This window comes from Pseudophryne corroboree, chromosome 10 (genome assembly GCF_028390025.1).
Source record: "Pseudophryne corroboree isolate aPseCor3 chromosome 10, aPseCor3.hap2, whole genome shotgun sequence".
Lineage (NCBI taxonomy): Eukaryota > Metazoa > Chordata > Amphibia > Anura > Myobatrachidae > Pseudophryne > Pseudophryne corroboree.
Genome location: NC_086453.1, coordinates 50,640,560 through 50,660,248, shown reverse-complemented (window position 1 = coordinate 50,660,248; position 19,689 = coordinate 50,640,560). Strand labels below are relative to the sequence as shown.

The 19,689-nt window shown below is 46.5% G+C and overlaps 1 protein-coding gene across 3 annotated transcripts in view; it reads right to left on the bottom strand.

The window, feature by feature from the left end:
• GRIK5 (glutamate ionotropic receptor kainate type subunit 5) overlaps nucleotides 1-19,689 on the bottom strand; it is a 492,150-nt gene that overhangs the window by 96,659 nt on the left and 375,802 nt on the right. For all 3 annotated transcript variants that reach the window (XM_063942365.1, XM_063942364.1, XM_063942366.1), the window contains one exon: nucleotides 18,077-18,186. In XM_063942365.1, coding sequence (XP_063798435.1) covers nucleotides 18,077-18,186 — 110 coding nt within the window. The remainder of the gene's footprint in view (nucleotides 1-18,076; nucleotides 18,187-19,689) is intronic.

Sequence of the window (19,689 nt, the reverse complement as noted above, 5' to 3'; positions counted from 1 at the left end):
CACACACACACACACACACACTCGGAGAGTGACTGGTGTCACTGTCAACACCTACAAGAGCCTTTGTGCATATAAACTTATTGCCTATTTATAAGGCTGAGACTGTACCTATTTTCATCGTCAACATGACAGCTTGCCACATTACTGCCTTGCCCCGGGTGACAAAAATCCTTGTTTTGGCCCTGACCTCTCATGTTACAATTACCTCATGCAGCTGAACCCGTAACATCGGCTGGCTTAGAGATGGAATCCCTTCAACTGTTCAGACAAACATGCTTGTCCTACATAAGCCCATGAATAGAAGACTATTATGTGGATCTATTTACCTGGAGAGAGATAAAATACCAGCCAATCAGCTCCTAACTGCCATGCTGTGCAGCGGGTGAGAGAACTAACCCCCCCCCCTCTTGGGACACTGCGACCTGTGGGTGGGACAGCCCGACAGACCCAGAAAAATGGGACTGTCCAGACAAAATTGGAACAGTTGGGGGGTATGGAGTTGGTTTGTTATTACTTTATCTCTCTCCACTTTATCTCTGTCCAAGGATTAGTAAATAAACCTCTATGGTCCTGGCACTTTTCTCCCCTGATGCCACTGAACTCAAAATTCCAGGAACTTCTACCGTACAGTGTGCTACTGTGTTAAAGATGGGGCATGTGGGAGATTTTGGGGTAAATGTCTGACGAGCAAATTACTACTATCACCTAATGGGAAGGGATACCTGCCGTTCTTCCAACTATACAAAGCAGAAAACAAGTAAAGCTAGTACTCCAGTAGGGGTAATGTGGGAAAACGGCAGGAAAACCATCTAATGACCAGTAACATCCACCAGTCAGAATGCTGGGAGCCATGGGGGTAATTCCAAGTTGATCGCAGCAGGATTTTTGATAGCAATTGGGCAAAACCATGTGCACTGCAGGGGAGGCAGATATAAAATGTGCAGAGAGAGTTAGATTTGGGTGGGTTATTTTATTTCTGTGCAGGGTAAATACTGGCTGCTTTATTTTTACACTGCAAATTAGATTGCAGATTGAACACACCCCACCCAAATCTAACTCTCTCTGCACATGTTATATCTGCCCCCCCTGCAGTGCACATGGTTTTGCCCAATTGCTAACAAAAATCCTGCTGCGATCAACTTGGAATTACCCCCCATATACTAAGCAGTAGCTGCAGTCACTGGCGGTCATTCAGATCTGATCGCTGGGCTGCCAACTTTTCTGTCCTGCGTTCAGATAGTCGCTGCCCCCAGGGAGAGTGTATATTCACTGTGCAAGTGCGATCCTATGTGTATGCCGAGCTGCTAAAATCCATTTTGTGCAGTCTGTGCGCAGCCCAGGACTTACTCCTACAGTGCAATGAGAACAGGCTGATCGGGGCCGGAGCTGACGTCACACACCCTCTATGAAAATGCTTGGAAACGCCTGCGTTGTCCCTGACACTCCAAGTAAACGGTCAATTACCACCCACAAACTGCTTTCTCCTGTCAATCACCTTGCGAACGCCCGTGCAAACTGATTTTTTGTACTATCCCGTTGCTGGCCAGTGATGCCCATTGTTGATGGTCGATGCGCGTGTGCATTGCAGTAAATACGCATTCGCAGTTAGTTCCTGATTGCCCGCAGCAGCAATCAGATCTGAATAACCCCAACTGTGCAACTACGCCTGGCAGCCAAGAGGCAGGAAGAGGATGCTACAGATGTGTCCTCATACATCTGGCATCTATATAGGGAGTGAGTTTTACACACAAAGCCCCAGATGAAGCCTAATGGAACCTGACGTGAGAAAAAGATGCAGCCGCTGCATTGTAGAACTTTATACACAGATTCAGACTCAGGAGGGAATTCAATTAGCTGGAAAAATGCAGTCATTTACCACAATCAGAGATTTTACGGCTATCGCCAGAAAACTACCGCGTACAGCAGCTTTTTTGCGGGTATGCGTACTCCGGCAATTCAACCTATACTATTGCAATAGCATAAAACGGGATTCTTGCAATATTTCTTGGCAGCAAAACCAGAAAAAGTGTAGGTCAAAATAGAGAAATCGTCCTGAACCCCCCAAGAAAGCAAATTAATATAGGAAAACAGTACAGAAGTCTATTAGTGTTCATAATAAAAAGATTTGGGGTACTTAAATTGGGTCCAATGGCTGTTTTATGCAGTTTAAAAAAAAAGTGCTCAAATTACATTGGGAGTACATATAAATGGGTATACTGTATATTAGTATATATTTGGGTAATTTTAAGCCACTTTCAATAAACTTCAAAAACCAAACAAACTGATTACTTCCACTAGCAAGCCTAAAAACACTTGTCCTTCTCATAAAGCACCCCAATATACCTGTAAATACTTTGTACCCCAATGTCTATTATTTTGCAATTTTTTACCCCAAAAATGACATTGGCCCTCATTCCGAGTTGTTCGCTCGGTATTTTTCATCGCATCGCAGTGAAAATCCGCTTAGTACGCATGCGCAATGTTCGCACTGCGACTGCGCCAAGTAACTTTACTATGAAGAAAGTAATTTTACTCACGGCTTTTTCTTCGCTCCGGCGATCGTAATGTGATTGACAGGAAATGGGTGTTACTGGGCGGAAACACGGCGTTTCAGGGGCGTGTGGCTGAAAACGCTACCGTTTCCGGAAAAAACGCAGGAGTGGCCGGGGAAACGGTGGGAGTGCCTGGGCGAACGCTGGGTGTGTTTGTGACGTCAACCAGGAACGACAAGCACTGAAATGATCGCACAGGCAGAGTAAGTCTGAAGCTACTCTGAAACTGCTAAGTAGTTAGTAATCGCAATATTGCGAATACATCGGTCGCAATTTTAAGAAGCTAAGATTCACTCCCAGTAGGCGGCGGCTTAGCGTGTGTAACTCTGCTAAATTCGCCTTGCGACCGATCAACTCGGAATGAGGGCCATTGTTATTAAGCTTTTAAAACGAGATTTATGGTAAGAACTTGCCGTTGTTAAATCTCGTTTTCTGCTGCGGGGTACACTGGGCTCCACAGGGAATGACATTGGGGATGTCCTAAAGCAGTTCCTTATGGGAGGGGACGCACTGTAGCGGGCACAAGAACCCGGCGTCCAAAGGAAGCATCCTGGGACGCGGAAGTATCGAAGGCATAGAACCTTATGAACGTGTTCCCGGAGGACCACGTAGCCGCCTTGCACAATTGCTCAAGGGTCGCACCACGGCGGGCCGCCCAAGAAGGTCCAACGGACCGAGTAGAATGGGTCTTTATGGTAGCAGGAGCTGGAAGGCCAGCCTGTACATAAGCATGTGCAATCACCATTCTAATCCATCTGGCCAGGGTCTGCTTGTGAGCAGGCCAGCCACGTTTGTGAAAACCAAACAGAACAAAGAGAGAATCCGACTTCCTGATGGAGGCAGTTCTCTTCGCGTAGATACGGAGAGCCCCTAACACATCCAAAGACCGCTCTTTGGAAGACAATTCAGGTGAGGCAAAGGCCGGAACCACAATCTCCTGATTAAGGTGGAAAGAAGACACCACCTTAGGCAAATACCCGGGATGTGCTCTAAGAACCTCCCAATCACGGTGAAAAATCAGATATGGTGACCTACAAGACAAGGCACCCAAATCTGACACCCTTCTAGCAGAGGCAATAGCCAGCAGAAACAATACCTTAAGAGAAAGCCACTAAAGGTCTGCAGACTCAAGAGGCTCAAACGTAGACCCTTGCAACGCCTTCAAAACCACCGACAAGTCCCAAGGGGCCACAGGCGGGATATAGGGAGGTTGAATCCGCAACACACCCTGAGTGAACGTATGTACATCAGGTAAAGTTGCAATTTTTCTCTGGAACCAAACCGACAAGGCAGAAATATGAACCTTGATGGAGGCCAGACGAAGGCCCAAGTCCAGGCCCTGTTGTAGAAAGGCCAAAAGTTTGGCCGTACTAAACTTATAAACATCATGATTGTTAGACGCGCACCAAGCACAGTAAGAATTCCAGACCCTATGGTAATATCCGAGCAGAAGCCGGTTTCCGTGCCTTCAACATGGTTTGAATGACCGCCTCAGAAAATCCTTTGGCCCTCAAGACAGAAGCTTCAAGAGCCATGCCGTCAAAGCCAAATGAGCTAAATCCTGGTATACACAGGGGCCCTGAACGAGGAGATCTGGGCGCTGTGGAAGTAGAACAGGATGATCTATCGAGAGACCCTGAAGGTCTGAAAACCAATGCCGTCTGTGCCACGCGGGAGCGATCAGAAGTAGGAGTCCTCCTTCTTGCTTGAACTTCCTTATTACTCTGGGCATGAGAGACACCGGAGGGAACAGGTATGGCATCTGAAAGTTCCATGGATTTGCCAGTGCATCCACAAATGCTGCTTAAGGATCCCTTGTCCTTGCTCCGAAGACCGGAACCTTGTGATTGTGTCGAGACGCCATCAGGTCCACATCTGGAAGGCCCCACCTGTCCATGAGGAGTTGAAACACTTTTGAATGGAGGCTCCACTCTCTGGCGTGTACGTCCTGATGACTGAGAAAGTCCACTTCCCAGTTTAGGACCCCCAGAATGAACACTGCCGATATGGCTGGCAGATGGTGTTCCGCCCACTGCAAAATCCATGATACTTCCCTCATTGCCATGCGGCTTCGAGTGCCGCCTAGATGATTGACGTGTGCCACCGTGGTGGCGTTGTCCGACTGTACTTGAACAGGTCTGTTCTGTATTAAATGCTGGGCCAAGTTCAATGAGTTGAACACCGCCCGCAATTCCAGAATGTTTATCAGGAGGAGAGACTCCTCCTTGGTCCACCGACTCTGTAGGGAGTGTTGCTCCAACACCATGCCCCAACCTCTCAGACTGGCATCCGTCATCAGAAGGACCCAGTTGGAGATCCAGAAGGGACGACCCCTGATAAATCGTTGGTCCTGAAGCTACCAGCTCAGTGACAGACAGACCTCCATAGACAAGGAGATCATTTGAGACCTGATTCGGTGAGGCAGGCTGTACCACTTGGCAAGAATTAGCTTCTGCAGAGGGCGGGAATGGAATTGAGCGTACTCCACCATGTCGAAAGCCGACACCATGAGACCTTGCACTTGCATTCCTGAATGTATCGACACTTGCGGATGAGATAGGAAGCATCAAATACTGTCCTGAAGCTTCAGGACTTTCTCCTGAGACAAGAACAACCGCTGGTTGTGAGTGTCCAACAACGCCCCCAGGTGCACCATGCTCTGAGCAGGGACCAGGGAAGATTTCTTCCAGTTGATGAGCCACCCGTGGGCTTGCAGAAACTGGATAGTCAGATCCAGATGGCGTAGGAGAATTTCTGGGGAATTTGCCAGGATCAACAAGTCATCCAGATACGGTAGGATCCTGACCCCTTGACGGCGGAGTACAGCCGTCATTAATTACCGCCATGACCTTGGTGAAAACTTGTGGAGCCGTGGTCAAACCAAAAGGTAATGCCTGAAATTGGTAATGGAGGTTGCCAACCACAAACCTCAGGTATTGCTGATGCGATACTGCAATGGGAATATGCAGGTAAGCATCCTGTATGTCCAGGGAGACCATATAATCCCCAGGTTCCAATGCCAGAACAATAGAGCGAAGAGTTTCCATACGAAACTTGGAGACCCTCACAAATTTGTTCAAGGACTTGAGGTTGAGAATGGGCCGGGAGTACCCATTCGGTTTCGGGACTAGGAGCAGCGGTGAATAGTACCCCTTGCCTCTCTGAGCCAGAGGCACCTGTACTAACACTCCTGTGTTCAGGAGGGACTGTACCACCGAATGAAGGGTTTTTGCCTTCACCTGATCTGAAGGAACGTCTGTCAGGCAAAATCAATGAGGTGGACAATTCTTGAAGGATACGGCGTAACATCGAATGACGACTTCCCGTACCCAGGCAACGTAAGTGGTCTTCAACCATTCCTGGGTAAATCCTAGAAGTCGGCCCCCCACCCTGGGATCCCCCAGAGGGAGGCCTGCCCCGTCATGCAGCAGACTTGTCAGTTTTGGAAGCAGGCTGACGGGCAAGCCCAGGCCCGTTTGGGTTTGGGATTATTGGGTTTGGAAGTGCGAACCTGTTTCGGGTAAGCCTGACCTTTTGCTTTCCCTGAAGGACGAAAGGAGCGAAAGGTAGTACTCTTAGCCTTCGGCACCGAAGGAGCAGTACTAGGTAGACATGCTGTTTTAGCAGAAGCTAAGTCATCCACTATCTTGTTGAGGTCTTCTCCGAAAAGAATGTCTCCCTTAAACGGGAGTACCTCCAGGGTTTTTTTAGAGTCCAGATCCACAGACCAGGACCGTAACCAGAGAATCCAGCGAGCCAAAATGGACGTAGTAGAAGCCTTGGCCGCCAGAATACCAGCATCAGAAGCCACCTCCTTAATGTAATGAGACGTTGTGACAATATATAACAGACATTGTCTAGCATGATCAGAAGCGTTAGAAGGCAACTCCGCCTCCGGCTCCTGAGCCCATGCTTCCACAGCCTCTGCAGCCCGTGTCGCTGCAATGGTGGGCCTATGCGCAGCATCGGTTACGGTGTAAATTTCCTTTAAACAACCCTCCACACGTGTGTCCGTCGGTTCTTTTAGAGACGTGATGGTAGTTACAGGCAGAGCTGAGGATACCACCAGCCGCGCCACCTGCTAATCCACTGGCAGGGGTGTTTCCCAATTTTTACTTAGCCCGCTGCGAGGGGGTAGCAAACCAGCATCTTCTTATGATGCGTGAATTTCTTTCCTGGATTTTCCCAGGACTCCTGACGTATGTCAACTAAATGGTCAGAATGAGGTAAAACTTGTTTAACCACTTTCTGACGTTTAAACCTGTCCGGTTTCTTAGGGACAGCATTAGGCTCTGGGTCATCAATAATTTGAAGAATGATCCTGATAGCCTCAAACAAGTCAGGGACATCCATCTGTGAAACAGATTCCCCATCAGAAGCGTCAGGATCAGAATCTGTGGGGTCAGTATAAACGCCATCCTCATCAGATGAGGTGTCTGGGACATTGGTGGATTGTGAGTAAGTAATGGTCCGCTTAGAAGACCCCTTGGTCTTAGGCAGGCGAGGGTTAGACTTCTGAGTAGTCAGTGATTGGTTCAATTGCTGAAACTGAGCGGACAGTGGATCTGCCCATGGCGGGTTAACCGCAGGGCCCATAAGCGATTGTACTGGCACAGGAGGTCCCATAGGGGCGTTAGTCTAGTTACCAGCGTATTCAATAGCGTGGAGAAGGTAGCCCAAGGTGGGTCATTTTGAACCCCGTTGCTACAGTCCCACTGGGGGGGTAAAGATCCCCCAGAACCTGAACCCTCAGCTGCTATGTTTTCCTCAAATGTGTCTGCAGCGTCACCACCACACAATGTGGGATCAGCCCCAGCACCATTGCCCTTTGTAGCTGACATATCCGAAAGCTCAATGCAAGGCAACACAGTACAATATCAGCAGCACAATACCTGACAAGAACCCCCTGTGTAGTGTATCAGCACAAACAGGGAATTCAAGAGGTATATGGTGGCTAAAAATCACAGAGAAAAATATACACTGATTATATCCTGTGAACTACCTATATTAAACGATAAACCTGACGCACTTAGCCCCCTCAGGTTACAGAATATAGGGATAGCAATCTGAGTGAGATACATGAAATGGAGGTCACACAGCAGCTATATGCACACACACATATTCACAATGTACAATGCAGAAATTATGACATGCAATAAAACTGCACTGGACTAGCAATAAAGAGTAATACTAAGTATAGCTATACACTCAATAGATATAACAATGCACAGTAAAGACTGGATGTATATCACAGGGTACTTGTACTATATAACCCTGACTAAATGCACTCTTTCTTAACACTGTCAGCAGACATGTAGAATACTTAAGTGTCCTGTATAATGCACAGCGCTGACATGCAGGCGGCATTACAGAGGAGGATTTGACCAAACAGTCCCAGGATCGGCACAGCATGTCCTAATGGCACCCAAACGCTGACAGGGCATGAGGGAGAGAGAGGTATGCAGGTCCAGGGCGGGAACATTTACTCTAAATGGCGCCCTGGGGCTGGGGGAGGGGCTACAGGTCACAGCCTTATCCCCCTGCTGGACTTCACCACCGGGTACTGTGGGCTTATATAAACGGTTTATGAGAGAAAACCGACCTGTGCCCTTGCCCTGGTGGTCTAGTGGGGTCCCTGTACTGCCACAGTGTCCACAGCAGCGGCGCGCGCGGCCCGCCTCCCACCGGCCACGCAAGATCACGATTTACAGCGGGTCCCACCAGGGGGACCCACTTACCTCCTCCCTGAGTGCGGCCACGCGATCCAGGAGAACAGCGGCAGTGTGTGTGACTAACTGGAAGAAACCGGAGCCTCCGCTGTAAGTACCCGGCAACCAGGGTGCGGGAGTATACAGCGCCGCTGGGGGAGGTGATGGAGCTGCAGCAGGAGATGTCTGACTGACATCTAACACAGACAGTGTCTTTGCTGCAGCCCTTGAAGTCTTTATTTTTCATTAAAAGCTTCTTCTCAGGGCTGCAGGGCTGCCTGCTTACTGCATGGCACCAACTACAAAACGGAGCTTCTATGCACGGAGGCGGGGTTATAGAGGAGGAGGCGCTATGCATTCTGGGAACAGTCAAAGCTTTGAGCCTGTTGGTGCCTCGGATCAAGATCCTACTCTACACCCCAAAGTCATTCCCTGTGGAGCCCAGTGTACCCCGCAGCAGAAATAAGATTCAACACCTCTAAGTGCCTAATTAACAATTCGGGGGGGGGGGGTTGTTGCAGGGAATCTGAACCAAATCCCGACATTTTCACTTTACAATAGGAATTTTTACTTGCAGTAAACCTATGGAGAATTATCGCCGGACAATTAAACAGCGGCTTTTTGTGGCTAACTGAATTTCTCTCTCAGTCGCACACAGACGTACAAATACAAATGAGATTAATTAGCTCAAACCAGCAATGTAGTTTTGGGGGAACATTGGAACTTCGAAGACTGTGGACCCTTCGGACATGGTTCCAATGTTCCACCATCCAATTCCCATTCCTGATGGAGCTTGCACTGGTTGGTGGTCAGACAAGGCTGAGTCGTAATTTATGGTACAGCGTTGAAAAACAGTCAGTAAAAATCTTCTGATTAACATATAAATGAATCCATACATGTAATGAAAGTATCCTGCAGAGATGTACCCGTCTCTGTGGCCAAGCAGCCCCTATCCGTACACTTGCTGTGATACCGATCATCATCATCAGTTTGCCCTTGCATCCTATCCCTATCCTTGGTGCAAAAGCAGACATATTTACACTTCATGTTACCACTGCATAGCCTGTAGTTCCATCAGCCCTCGCTCACTTTGAAAAAAAAATCTTATCTTAAAGTACAAATGATTAATTCCCCACACTTTGCTGCCCCGCCCCTACTACCCATACCTTGGACAGCTCCCTGACTAGTCTCAGAATGCTGACCCGCCCCTACTACCTATACCTTGGACAGCTCCCGGACATTGGATGACTAGTCTCAGAATGCTGCCCCGCCCCTACTACCCATACCTTGGACAGCTCCCTGACTTTAGATGACTAGTCTCAGAATGCTGCCCCGCCCCTACTACCCATACCTTGGACAGCTCCCTGACTTTAGATGACTAGTCTCAGAATGCTGCCCCGCCCCTACTACCTATACCTTGCACAGCTCCCTGACTTTGGATGACTACTCTCAGAATGCTGCCCCGCCCCTACTACCTATACCTTGGACAGCTCCCTGACTTTAGATGACTAGTCTCAGAATGCTGCCCCGCCCCTACTACCCATACCTTGGACAGCTCCCTGACTATAGATGACTAGTCTCAGAATGCTGCCCCGCCGCTACTACCCATACCTTGGACAGCTCCCTGACTTTGGATGACTAGTCTCAGAATGCTGCCCCGCCCCTACTACCTATACCTTGGACAGCTCCCGGACGTTGGATGACTAGTCTCAGAATGCTGCCCCGCCCCTACTACCCATACCTTGGACAGCTCCCTGACTTTGGATGACTAGTCTCAGAATGCTGCCCCGCCCCTACTACCTATACCTTGGACAGCTCACTGACTTTAGATGACTAGTCTCAGAATGCTGCCCCGCCCCTACTACCTATACCTTGCACAGCTCCCTGACTTTGGATGACTAGTCTCAGAATGCAGACCCGCCCCTACTACCTATACCTTGGACAGCTCCCGGACGTTGGATGACTAGTCTCAGAATGCTGCCCCGCCCCTACTACCCATACCTTGGACAGCTCCCTAACTATAGATGACTAGTCTCAGAATGCTGTCCCGCCCCTACTACCCATACCTTGGACAGCTGCCTGACTTTGGATGACTAGTCTCAGAATGCTGTCCCGCCCCTACTACCTATACCTTGGACAGCGCCCTGACTTTGGATGACTAGTCTCAGAATGCTGTCCCGCCCCTACTACCTATACCTTGCACAGCTCCCTGACTTTGGATGACTAGTTTCAGAATGCTGTTCTGCCCCTACTACCTATACCTTGGACAGCTCCCTGACATTGGTTGACTAGTCTCAGAATGCTGCCCCGCCCCTACTACCTACACCTTGGACAGCTCCCTGACTTTGGATGACTAGTCTCAGAATGCTGCCCCGCCCCTACTACCTATACCTTGGACAGCGCCCTGACATTGGTTGACTAGTCTCAGAATGCTGCCCCGTCCCTACTACCTATACCTTGGACAGCTCCCTGACTTTGGATGACTACTCTCAGAATGCTGCCCCGCCCCTACTACCCATACCTTGGACAGCTCCCTGACTTTGGATGACTAGTCTCAGAATGCTGCCCCGCCCCTACTACCTACACCTTGGACAGCTCCCTGACTTTGGATGACTAGTCTCAGAATGCTGCCCCGCCCCTACTACCTATACCTTGGACAGCGCCCTGACATTGGTTGACTAGTCTCAGAATGCTGCCCCGTCCCTACTACCTATACCTTGGACAGCTCCCTGACTTTGGATGACTACTCTCAGAATGCTGCCCCGCCCCTACTACCCATACCTTGGACAGCTCCCTGACTTTGGATGACTAGTCTCAGAATGCTGCCCCGCCCCTACTACCCATACCTTGGACAGCTCCCTGACTTTGGATGACTAGTCTCAGAATGCTGCCCCGCCCCTACTACCCATACCTTGGACAGCTCCCTGACTTTGGATGACTACTCTCAGAATGCTGCCCCGCCCCTACTACCTACACCCTGGACAGCTCCCTGACTTTGGATGACTAGTCTCAGAATGCTGCCCCGCCCCTACTACCTATACCTTGCACAGCTCCCTGACTTTGGATGACTACTCTCAGAATGCTGCCCCGCCCCTACTACCTATACCTTGGACAGCTCCCTGACTTTGGATGACTAGTCTCAGAATGCTGCCCCGCCCCTACTACCTATACCTTGGACAGCGCCCTGACATTGGTTGACTAGTCTCAGAATGCTGCCCCGTCCCTACTACCTATACCTTGGACAGCTCCCTGACTTTGGATGACTACTCTCAGAATGCTGCCCCGCCCCTACTACCCATACCTTGGACAGCTCCCTGACTTTGGATGACTAGTCTCAGAATGCTGCCCCGCCCCTACTACCCATACCTTGGACAGCTCCCTGACTTTGGATGACTAGTCTCAGAATGCTGCCCCGCCCCTACTACCCATACCTTGGACAGCTCCCTGACTTTGGATGACTACTCTCAGAATGCTGCCCCGCCCCTACTACCTATACCTTGGACAACGCCATGACATTGGTTGACTAGTCTCAGAATGCTGCCCTGTCCGTACTACCTATACCTTGGACAGCTCCCTGACTTTGGATGACTAGTCTCAGAATGCTGCCCCGCCCCTACTACCTATACCTTGGACAGCGCCCTGACATTGGTTGACTAGTCTCAGAATGCTGCCCCGCCCCTACTACCTACACCTTGGACAGCTCCCTGACTTTGGATGACTAGTCTCAGAATGCTGCCCCGCCCCTACTACCTATACCTTGGACAGCGCCCTGACATTGGTTGACTAGTCTCAGAATGCTGCCCCGTCCCTACTACCTATACCTTGGACAGCTCCCTGACTTTGGATGACTACTCTCAGAATGCTGCCCCGCCCCTACTACCCATACCTTGGACAGCTCCCTGACTTTGGATGACTAGTCTCAGAATGCTGCCCCGCCCCTACTACCTACACCTTGGACAGCTCCCTGACTTTGGATGACTAGTCTCAGAATGCTGCCCCGCCCCTACTACCTATACCTTGGACAGCGCCCTGACATTGGTTGACTAGTCTCAGAATGCTGCCCCGCCCCTACTACCTATACCTTGGACAGCGCCCTGACTTTGGTTGACTAGTCTCAGAATGCTGCCCCGTCCCTACTACCTATACCTTGGACAGCTCCCTGACTTTGGATGACTACTCTTAGAATGCTGCCCCGCCCCTACTACCCATACCTTGGACAGCTCCCTGACTTTGGATGACTAGTCTCAGAATGCTGCCCCGCCCCTACTACCCATACCTTGGACAGCTCCCTGACTTTGGATGACTACTCTCAGAATGCTGCACCGCCCCTACTACCTATACCTTGGACAGCGCCATGACATTGGTTGACTAGTCTCAGAATGCTGCCCTGTCCCTACTACCTATACCTTGGACAGTTCCCTGACTTTGGATGACTACTCTCAGAATGCTGCCCCGCCCCTACTACCTATAGCTTGGACAGCTCCCTGACTTTGGATGACTACTCTCAGAATGCTGCCCCGCCCCTACTACCCATACCTTGGACAACTCCCTGACTTTGAATGACTAGTCTCAGAATGCTGCCCCGCCCCTACTACCTATACCTTGGACAACTCCCTAATTTTGGATGACTAATCTCAGAATGCTGCCGCGCCCCTACCACCCATACCGTGGACAGCTCCCTGACTTTGAATGACTACTCTCAGAATGATGTGACTGGCAGCCTACTGAAGTCAGCAATTTAATACCTGTTGTGCAGTCACAGATGCCAGCCCTTTCTTTGTTTAGGCCTTTAGCTATCTGATATATTAGAAAATCTATATAAATATGTCAATGCATAATTTACATTATTATTTCTTTTTGTTTCATTTTTACATGTACGTGTAAAGTGCACATCCTGTGAAACATGCTGGATCTAAACTCCAAAGGAAATGCAAAGAGAATTTAGCTGTGTTGTACGCCTCCGGGTTCTACCGTCTCGGCAACCTAACAAGTTTTAATTTAGCAGATAGCTATCAGTATAGGTCAAATATATTGTAAATCTAAACAGAGCTTTCATAAACAGAAGTGCAATTTATTCTTAACCCTTTCCTTGCCGGAAACTGGAGACTTATCTGTGTCATTGATGTACCAATCTGATTGATGCACCAGCATTGTGAAAAATATAACAACACAGGTGATGTTTATGATATGTAGTGGATGGTATTTGATGTGTAGTGAATGACATATGATGGTGTGGGGATCTGATATGATAGGTAGATAGGGTTGAATATGATGGGTAGCGAAATGGGATATGATGCTTTGGGAATGTGATTTGATGAGTAGTGGATTGGTTGTGGATGGGGTATGGTGGGTTGTGGATAGGATATCACAGATTATGGATAGTAAATGATGGATTGTGGATGAGAAATTGTGGACTGAGTATGGTAAATGATGGATTGTGGATGAGATATTGTGGACTGAGGATGGTAAATGATGGATTGTGGATGGGATATTGTGGACTGGGGATGGTAAATGATGGCTTGAGGATGGTTGATCGTGAATGGGATATGATGGGTTTTGGATAGAATATGGTGGATTGTGGATTGTAAATGATGGCTTATGGATGGGATATTGTGGACTGAGGGGGGTAAATTATGGCTTGTGGATGGGATATTGTGGATTGAGGATGGTAAATGATGGATTGTGGATGGGATATTGTGGACTGTGGATGGTAAATGATGGATTGTGGATGGGATATTGTGGACTGTGAGTGGTATACGATGGATTGTGGATGGGCTATTGTGGACTGAGGATGGTAAATGATGGATTGTGGATTTGTGGACTGAGGATGGTAAATGATGGATTGTGGATGGGATATTGTGGACTGGGGATGGTAAATGATGGCTTGTGGATGGTTGATCATGAATGGGATATGATGGGTTTTGGATTGAATATGGTGGATTGTGGATGGTAAATGATGGCTTATGGATGGGATATTGTGGACTGAGGGTGGTAAATGATGTCTTGTGGATGGGCTATTGTGGATTGAGGATGGTAAATGATGAATTGTGGATGGGATATTATGGACTGTGGGTGGTAAATGATGGACTGTGGATGGGATATTGTGGACTGAGGATGGTAAATGATGGATTGTGGATGGAATATTGTGGACTGTGGATGATAAATGATGGGTTGTGGATGGGCTATTGTGGACTGAGGATGGTAAATCATGGATTGTGGATGGGATATTGTGGACTGAGGATGGTAAATGATGGATTGTGGAAGGGATATTGTAGACTGGGGATGGTAAATGATGGCTTGTGGAGGGTTGATCGTGGATGGGATATGATGGGTTTTGGATAGAATATGGTGGATTGTGGATGGTAAATGATGGCTTAAGGATGGGATATGATGGATTGTGAATGAGATATGAAAATAAGCCAATAGGAGTTCTTCTGTTCTCTATATCGTGCATTGAGTGCTATGGAATAACTTTTCATTGAGAAGTTGGTACCCATTCAGTAATGTTGTTTAGACAATTTCATAGTAAGTATATTATTAAAAATCTGTCTGCTCTAGTATGCAACCATTTAAGTGTGTTTTCCCAAAGAACAATATTTCACAGGAAATTGGAGATGATGATGTTTTTAGCCAAGACCGGGATCCGCACAGGTGTGCCTCTTCCATACTGCTATGTAAACACATGTGCACCATAAAACCCTCTGCTTGCACAAACTTTTGCCTTTCCTAAAATTCAGCCATTTTGCTCTGCAACTTATTTGCTCTAGAATTCAAGGAGATGTATTTGCTCTAAAGAGAATTTTTTTTGCCCTTCTTTACGATAGTAGTATCTACTGTAGGATAGGTTAAGATACAACTGGTCTACAAATCTGACTTGTGACACAATTTAAACTGGCCTCCAAATGCCATCTCTACCAGCAGCAACAATAGACTTGACAATATTTTCACCCTGTCTGTGATTTTGTTGGGCAATTTTTCCCCTTGCTTTTGTATTGCACATAGCACATGCAAGAGCTGACAAGACCCCAAAAGTGTAGGGAGGAGCTGCACTGAGTGTGCAAAAGCATTAAGGCCTACTGAAAATATAATTTTATTCTGTTCTATTTACTGTAAATTTTGTACACAGAGGTTTAAAAAAAAAAAAAAGTACTGAAAAAAATAAAAAAAAATATGGAACTCATTTATCAACGAGTGATAAATCTTGTTGTGAATGATCAAACTTGTGTATGATAGTGCTCCAGCGAATCAGCTCCTGTTGTGTCAGCTCCTGTCATGTGTTTGAAAAATGACAGTTGGGAGCTGATTGGCTGGAACCCCACTTATCATAGGCAACGAGTTTTATCATCCACAAGTTTTATCACTCGTTGATAAATGGGCTCCTGTATTATGTAATCCGTAAAATATATTTTAATCTTACATTTTTCCCCAGTACTTATATGTTTTCTATAGTAATGCTCAATAATGTTATATTGTCGCCATATTGTGATTATGTACACAACAAACAAGCTCCGCACACTTGCATGGCATAGCTTATATCTAGAAGTATACTACATTACTCTATATTACTATAAATAAATAGAAAATGTACAGTACAATAGTTAGATATTTCTCTGAAGTTACCTTTTTTTCCTAATAAGAGTTACAGCTGGGGTTTTTTTTATCTCTAGGATTTTTTCTCCTGTGTTACTAGTTTTACAGAGTTTATATTTCAGCATTTTCAGTCACTCAATATAATGACAAATCACTAGTTCCTTTAAGGTGTGAGTAGAGCAATAATTGCCTTCAGTCAGACAAAAGCAATCGATTTGCTGAATCTCTGCGTTTCCTGTGGAAAGGTCAGTTCCATCCTCGAAAACAAGACTCTGAGGTAATCAGGACAGATGAATAAGAGAACAATCTTCAGATTTTAATGACAGTACACCTTGAGAGTCCTGTCTGCACAGTACATTAAATAGAAAACTTTAAAATGTTCCTCGGTGTCACAGGCTCACGTTACAGAAATACACAAAATCTACCTACAGATAGATCCACGGTTATCTTGACTAGTTTTCTGCGCCTAGGCACAACATGGCTTATTAACATAAACCGTTCATCTATTGTTCTCAGCAGCAATACAATACAGAGAGAACAATACAGCAGGGGATTAAGTCGGACTGCCCAGTCTAAATTAATCCTATTAAAGGCCAAGATAAACATGGACCCATCTGTATTCGGTGTACAACGGTATTGTAAATAATAGTAACTAATGTTCACAGTAAGCTGTTTGAAAGAGGTGGAGAAGGGTAAGTAGCATTTAATGCCAGGGCCGGCGTTAACATTACGCGAACCCATGCACCCATGCCGCACGGTAAAGTGTTTGTAATCCATCTGCATAACCTCGCAGATGGGTGACTGCCAATAGATGCTGCTGTGTACACGTAATGTCACTCACAGCAGGCAGAAGAGACTTAGCTGTAAAACAGCGGTACTCTGCGAGTGTGGCGCTGGGCATTGCCTGAAAGGGCGTATCAAGAGTCTGACCCTAATTATGGCGTGCCTCCCAAATGTCCTGATTCGAGGGGACAGTTCTAAAGTCCATCCTGCCTTGACTGTTGAGAGGTGTGTCCTGTTCTCCTGTCACTGGCGGAAATGCGTGGATGTTTTTATGGGAGGGGTTTTAGGGACAGCATAGGATGAGCTAGCCACGCTAAAAAGAGTGATTCTCAACTCCAGTCTTCAACTACTACTAACAGGTCATGTTTAGTGGATTTATTAAATCATGCACAGGTGAGATAATCTATTTTGCTGGGTCAATAATAATGCCATCTGCTTCCACAGACAGGTCTCCTGAAAACATGACCTGTTGGGGATACTTGAGGGTTGAGGTTGAGAACCACTGCAATTACTTGGCAAAGATGAACATGTATCTGTGTATACGAAAAGTTCTGTAAGTGTTAGTGGAAACGTCTAAGAAACAAAAAGCATACTATGTTCTCTTTATTACGCAACTCATAAACGTCTAAGAAACAAAAAGCATACTATGTTCTCTTTATTACGCTACTGATACACTAAACAGGCTTTTTTATTATTATTCAGTATATAAAGTAAATTTTCAGTGATTAACATGGGCAAAAATAAGACAGCAATTTCAATTAGCCAATGATAAAGTAAGTACCAGGGTGATTGGAGAAATTATCATGAAGTTTGTTATGCCATTGCCTACTGTAGGAATATATATACACACTGTATCATCCTATTTGCAAATATTCCTGTTCCAGGTTATTAAGCATACACAATTCAATAAATTAGGGGATACTTTATTTAAAAATAAGGGAAACTGAAAATTGACAACTTACTAGTACAATGCCTATTTCTGGAGAATTTTAAATAACGATTCTTAGGGTACCGCAATGGGTGTAGTAGACGTCCCTTTATGCTTAAGTACATAAATAAATGAACATGTCTGCAATGAGTCACTTTATCCATAAAAAGAGCTTAATATATTATGAACATTATCTCAGGTTGGAAAAGGATTCACTACATAACATAAACATAACACAGATTGCTCATATCACATTTTGTCAGAGTATACAGGACTAAGAATATCACATGGCAGTCGGCACAACTAAGAATGCATCAGGTAGCATAGGGCTAGAACATGCATATATTCTGGAATGATGGTGTGTGAGGAAGGATCAGAACATCAAGGATACGCATTCATCATTACTTTGAAGGTGCACAAGGTGTATTGTAGGTAATAAGAGGTGCACAGGGCTAATTACAGAGGGATGTGTGTACAATTCGTGCACAGGGAGGTTGGATAAACAGGGTTATTACCTGGCTGCCAAGAACAGCACACAGCTGACTGCCAGATAAGCCAACAACATGAAGAGCCAGACAGCAGGAGAAAAAGGATCCAGAAAGGAGAAGTACCCAGGCTTCCGGCCCTGTGGGAGACATGGGAATATATACAGGAGGGAACATATGTATACAGGAGGCGCAGTGAAAGGGTTTGGGTGTACAAATAAAGGGAAAAGCACATAGGAATGGGTGTAAACATCAACAAGAGGTCACAGTGTGCAGCGTACATAAGAGGTCAGTGTATACAGCATGTGGCCATGTAGAACTTGCAGTGTGAAATGTGTACACTACCAGGATTAAGCACAATAGGAGAATACTGTGTATACTGAACATTTATTGCTGTATGAAAGTTGTACACAAAAGTGAAATATAGTGTAATATACATCTCCCAGGTATTGTTGAGTAAAGAATATACAGAATGAAAAAAGCACGGTGTGAATGGTCTATACACCTAGGAATGAGTGATGGATATAAACACAGGAGGAAGCATAGTATGAATGTGTATACACCTAGGAATGAGTGATGGATATAAACACAGGAGGAAGCATAGTATGAATGTGTATACACCTAGGAATGAGTGATGGATGTGCACACAGGAGGAAGCACAGTGTGGATGGTGTATACACCTAGGAATGAGTGATGGATATAAACACAGGAGGAAGCATAGTATGAATGTGTATACACCTAGGAATGAGTGATGGATGTGCACACAGGAGGAAGCACAGTGTGGATGGTGTATACACCTAGGAATGAGTGATGGATATAAACACAGGAGGAAGCATAGTATGAATGTGTATACACCTAGGAATGAGTGATGGATGTGCACACAGGAGGAAGCACAGTGTGGATGGTGTATACACCTCGGAATGAGTGATGGATGTGCACACAGGAGGAAGCACAGTGTGGATGGTGTATACACCTAGGAATGAGTGATGGATGTGCACACAGGAGGAAGCACAGTGTGGATGGTGTATACACCTAGGAATGAGTGATGGATGTGCACACAGGAGAAAGCACAGTGTGGATGGTGTATACACCTAGGAATGAGTGATGGATGTGCACACAGGAGGAAGCACAGTGTGGATGGTGTATACACCTAGGAATGGGTGATGGTTGTATGCACAGGAAGAAGCACATCGTGAATGGTGTATACACTATGGAATGAGTGAGAGATATGCACACAGGAGGAAGCACAGCACTAATGATATATATACCTAGGAATGAGTGATGGACGTGCACACAAGAAGAAGTACAGTGTGAATGGTGTATACACCTAGGAATGAGTGACAGATATGCACAGTGTGAATGGTGCATACACCTAGGATTAAGTGATGGATGCACACACAGGAGGAGGCACAGTGTGAATGGAGTATACACCTAGGATTAAGTGATGGATGCACACACAGGAGGAGGCACAGTGTGAATGGAGTATACACCTAGGATTAAGTGATGGATGCACACACAGGAGGAGGCACGGTGTGAATGGTGTATACACCTAGGACTAAGTGATGGATGCACACACAGGAGGAGGCACAGTGTGAATGGAGTATACACCTAGGATTAAGTGATGGATGCACACACAGGAGGAG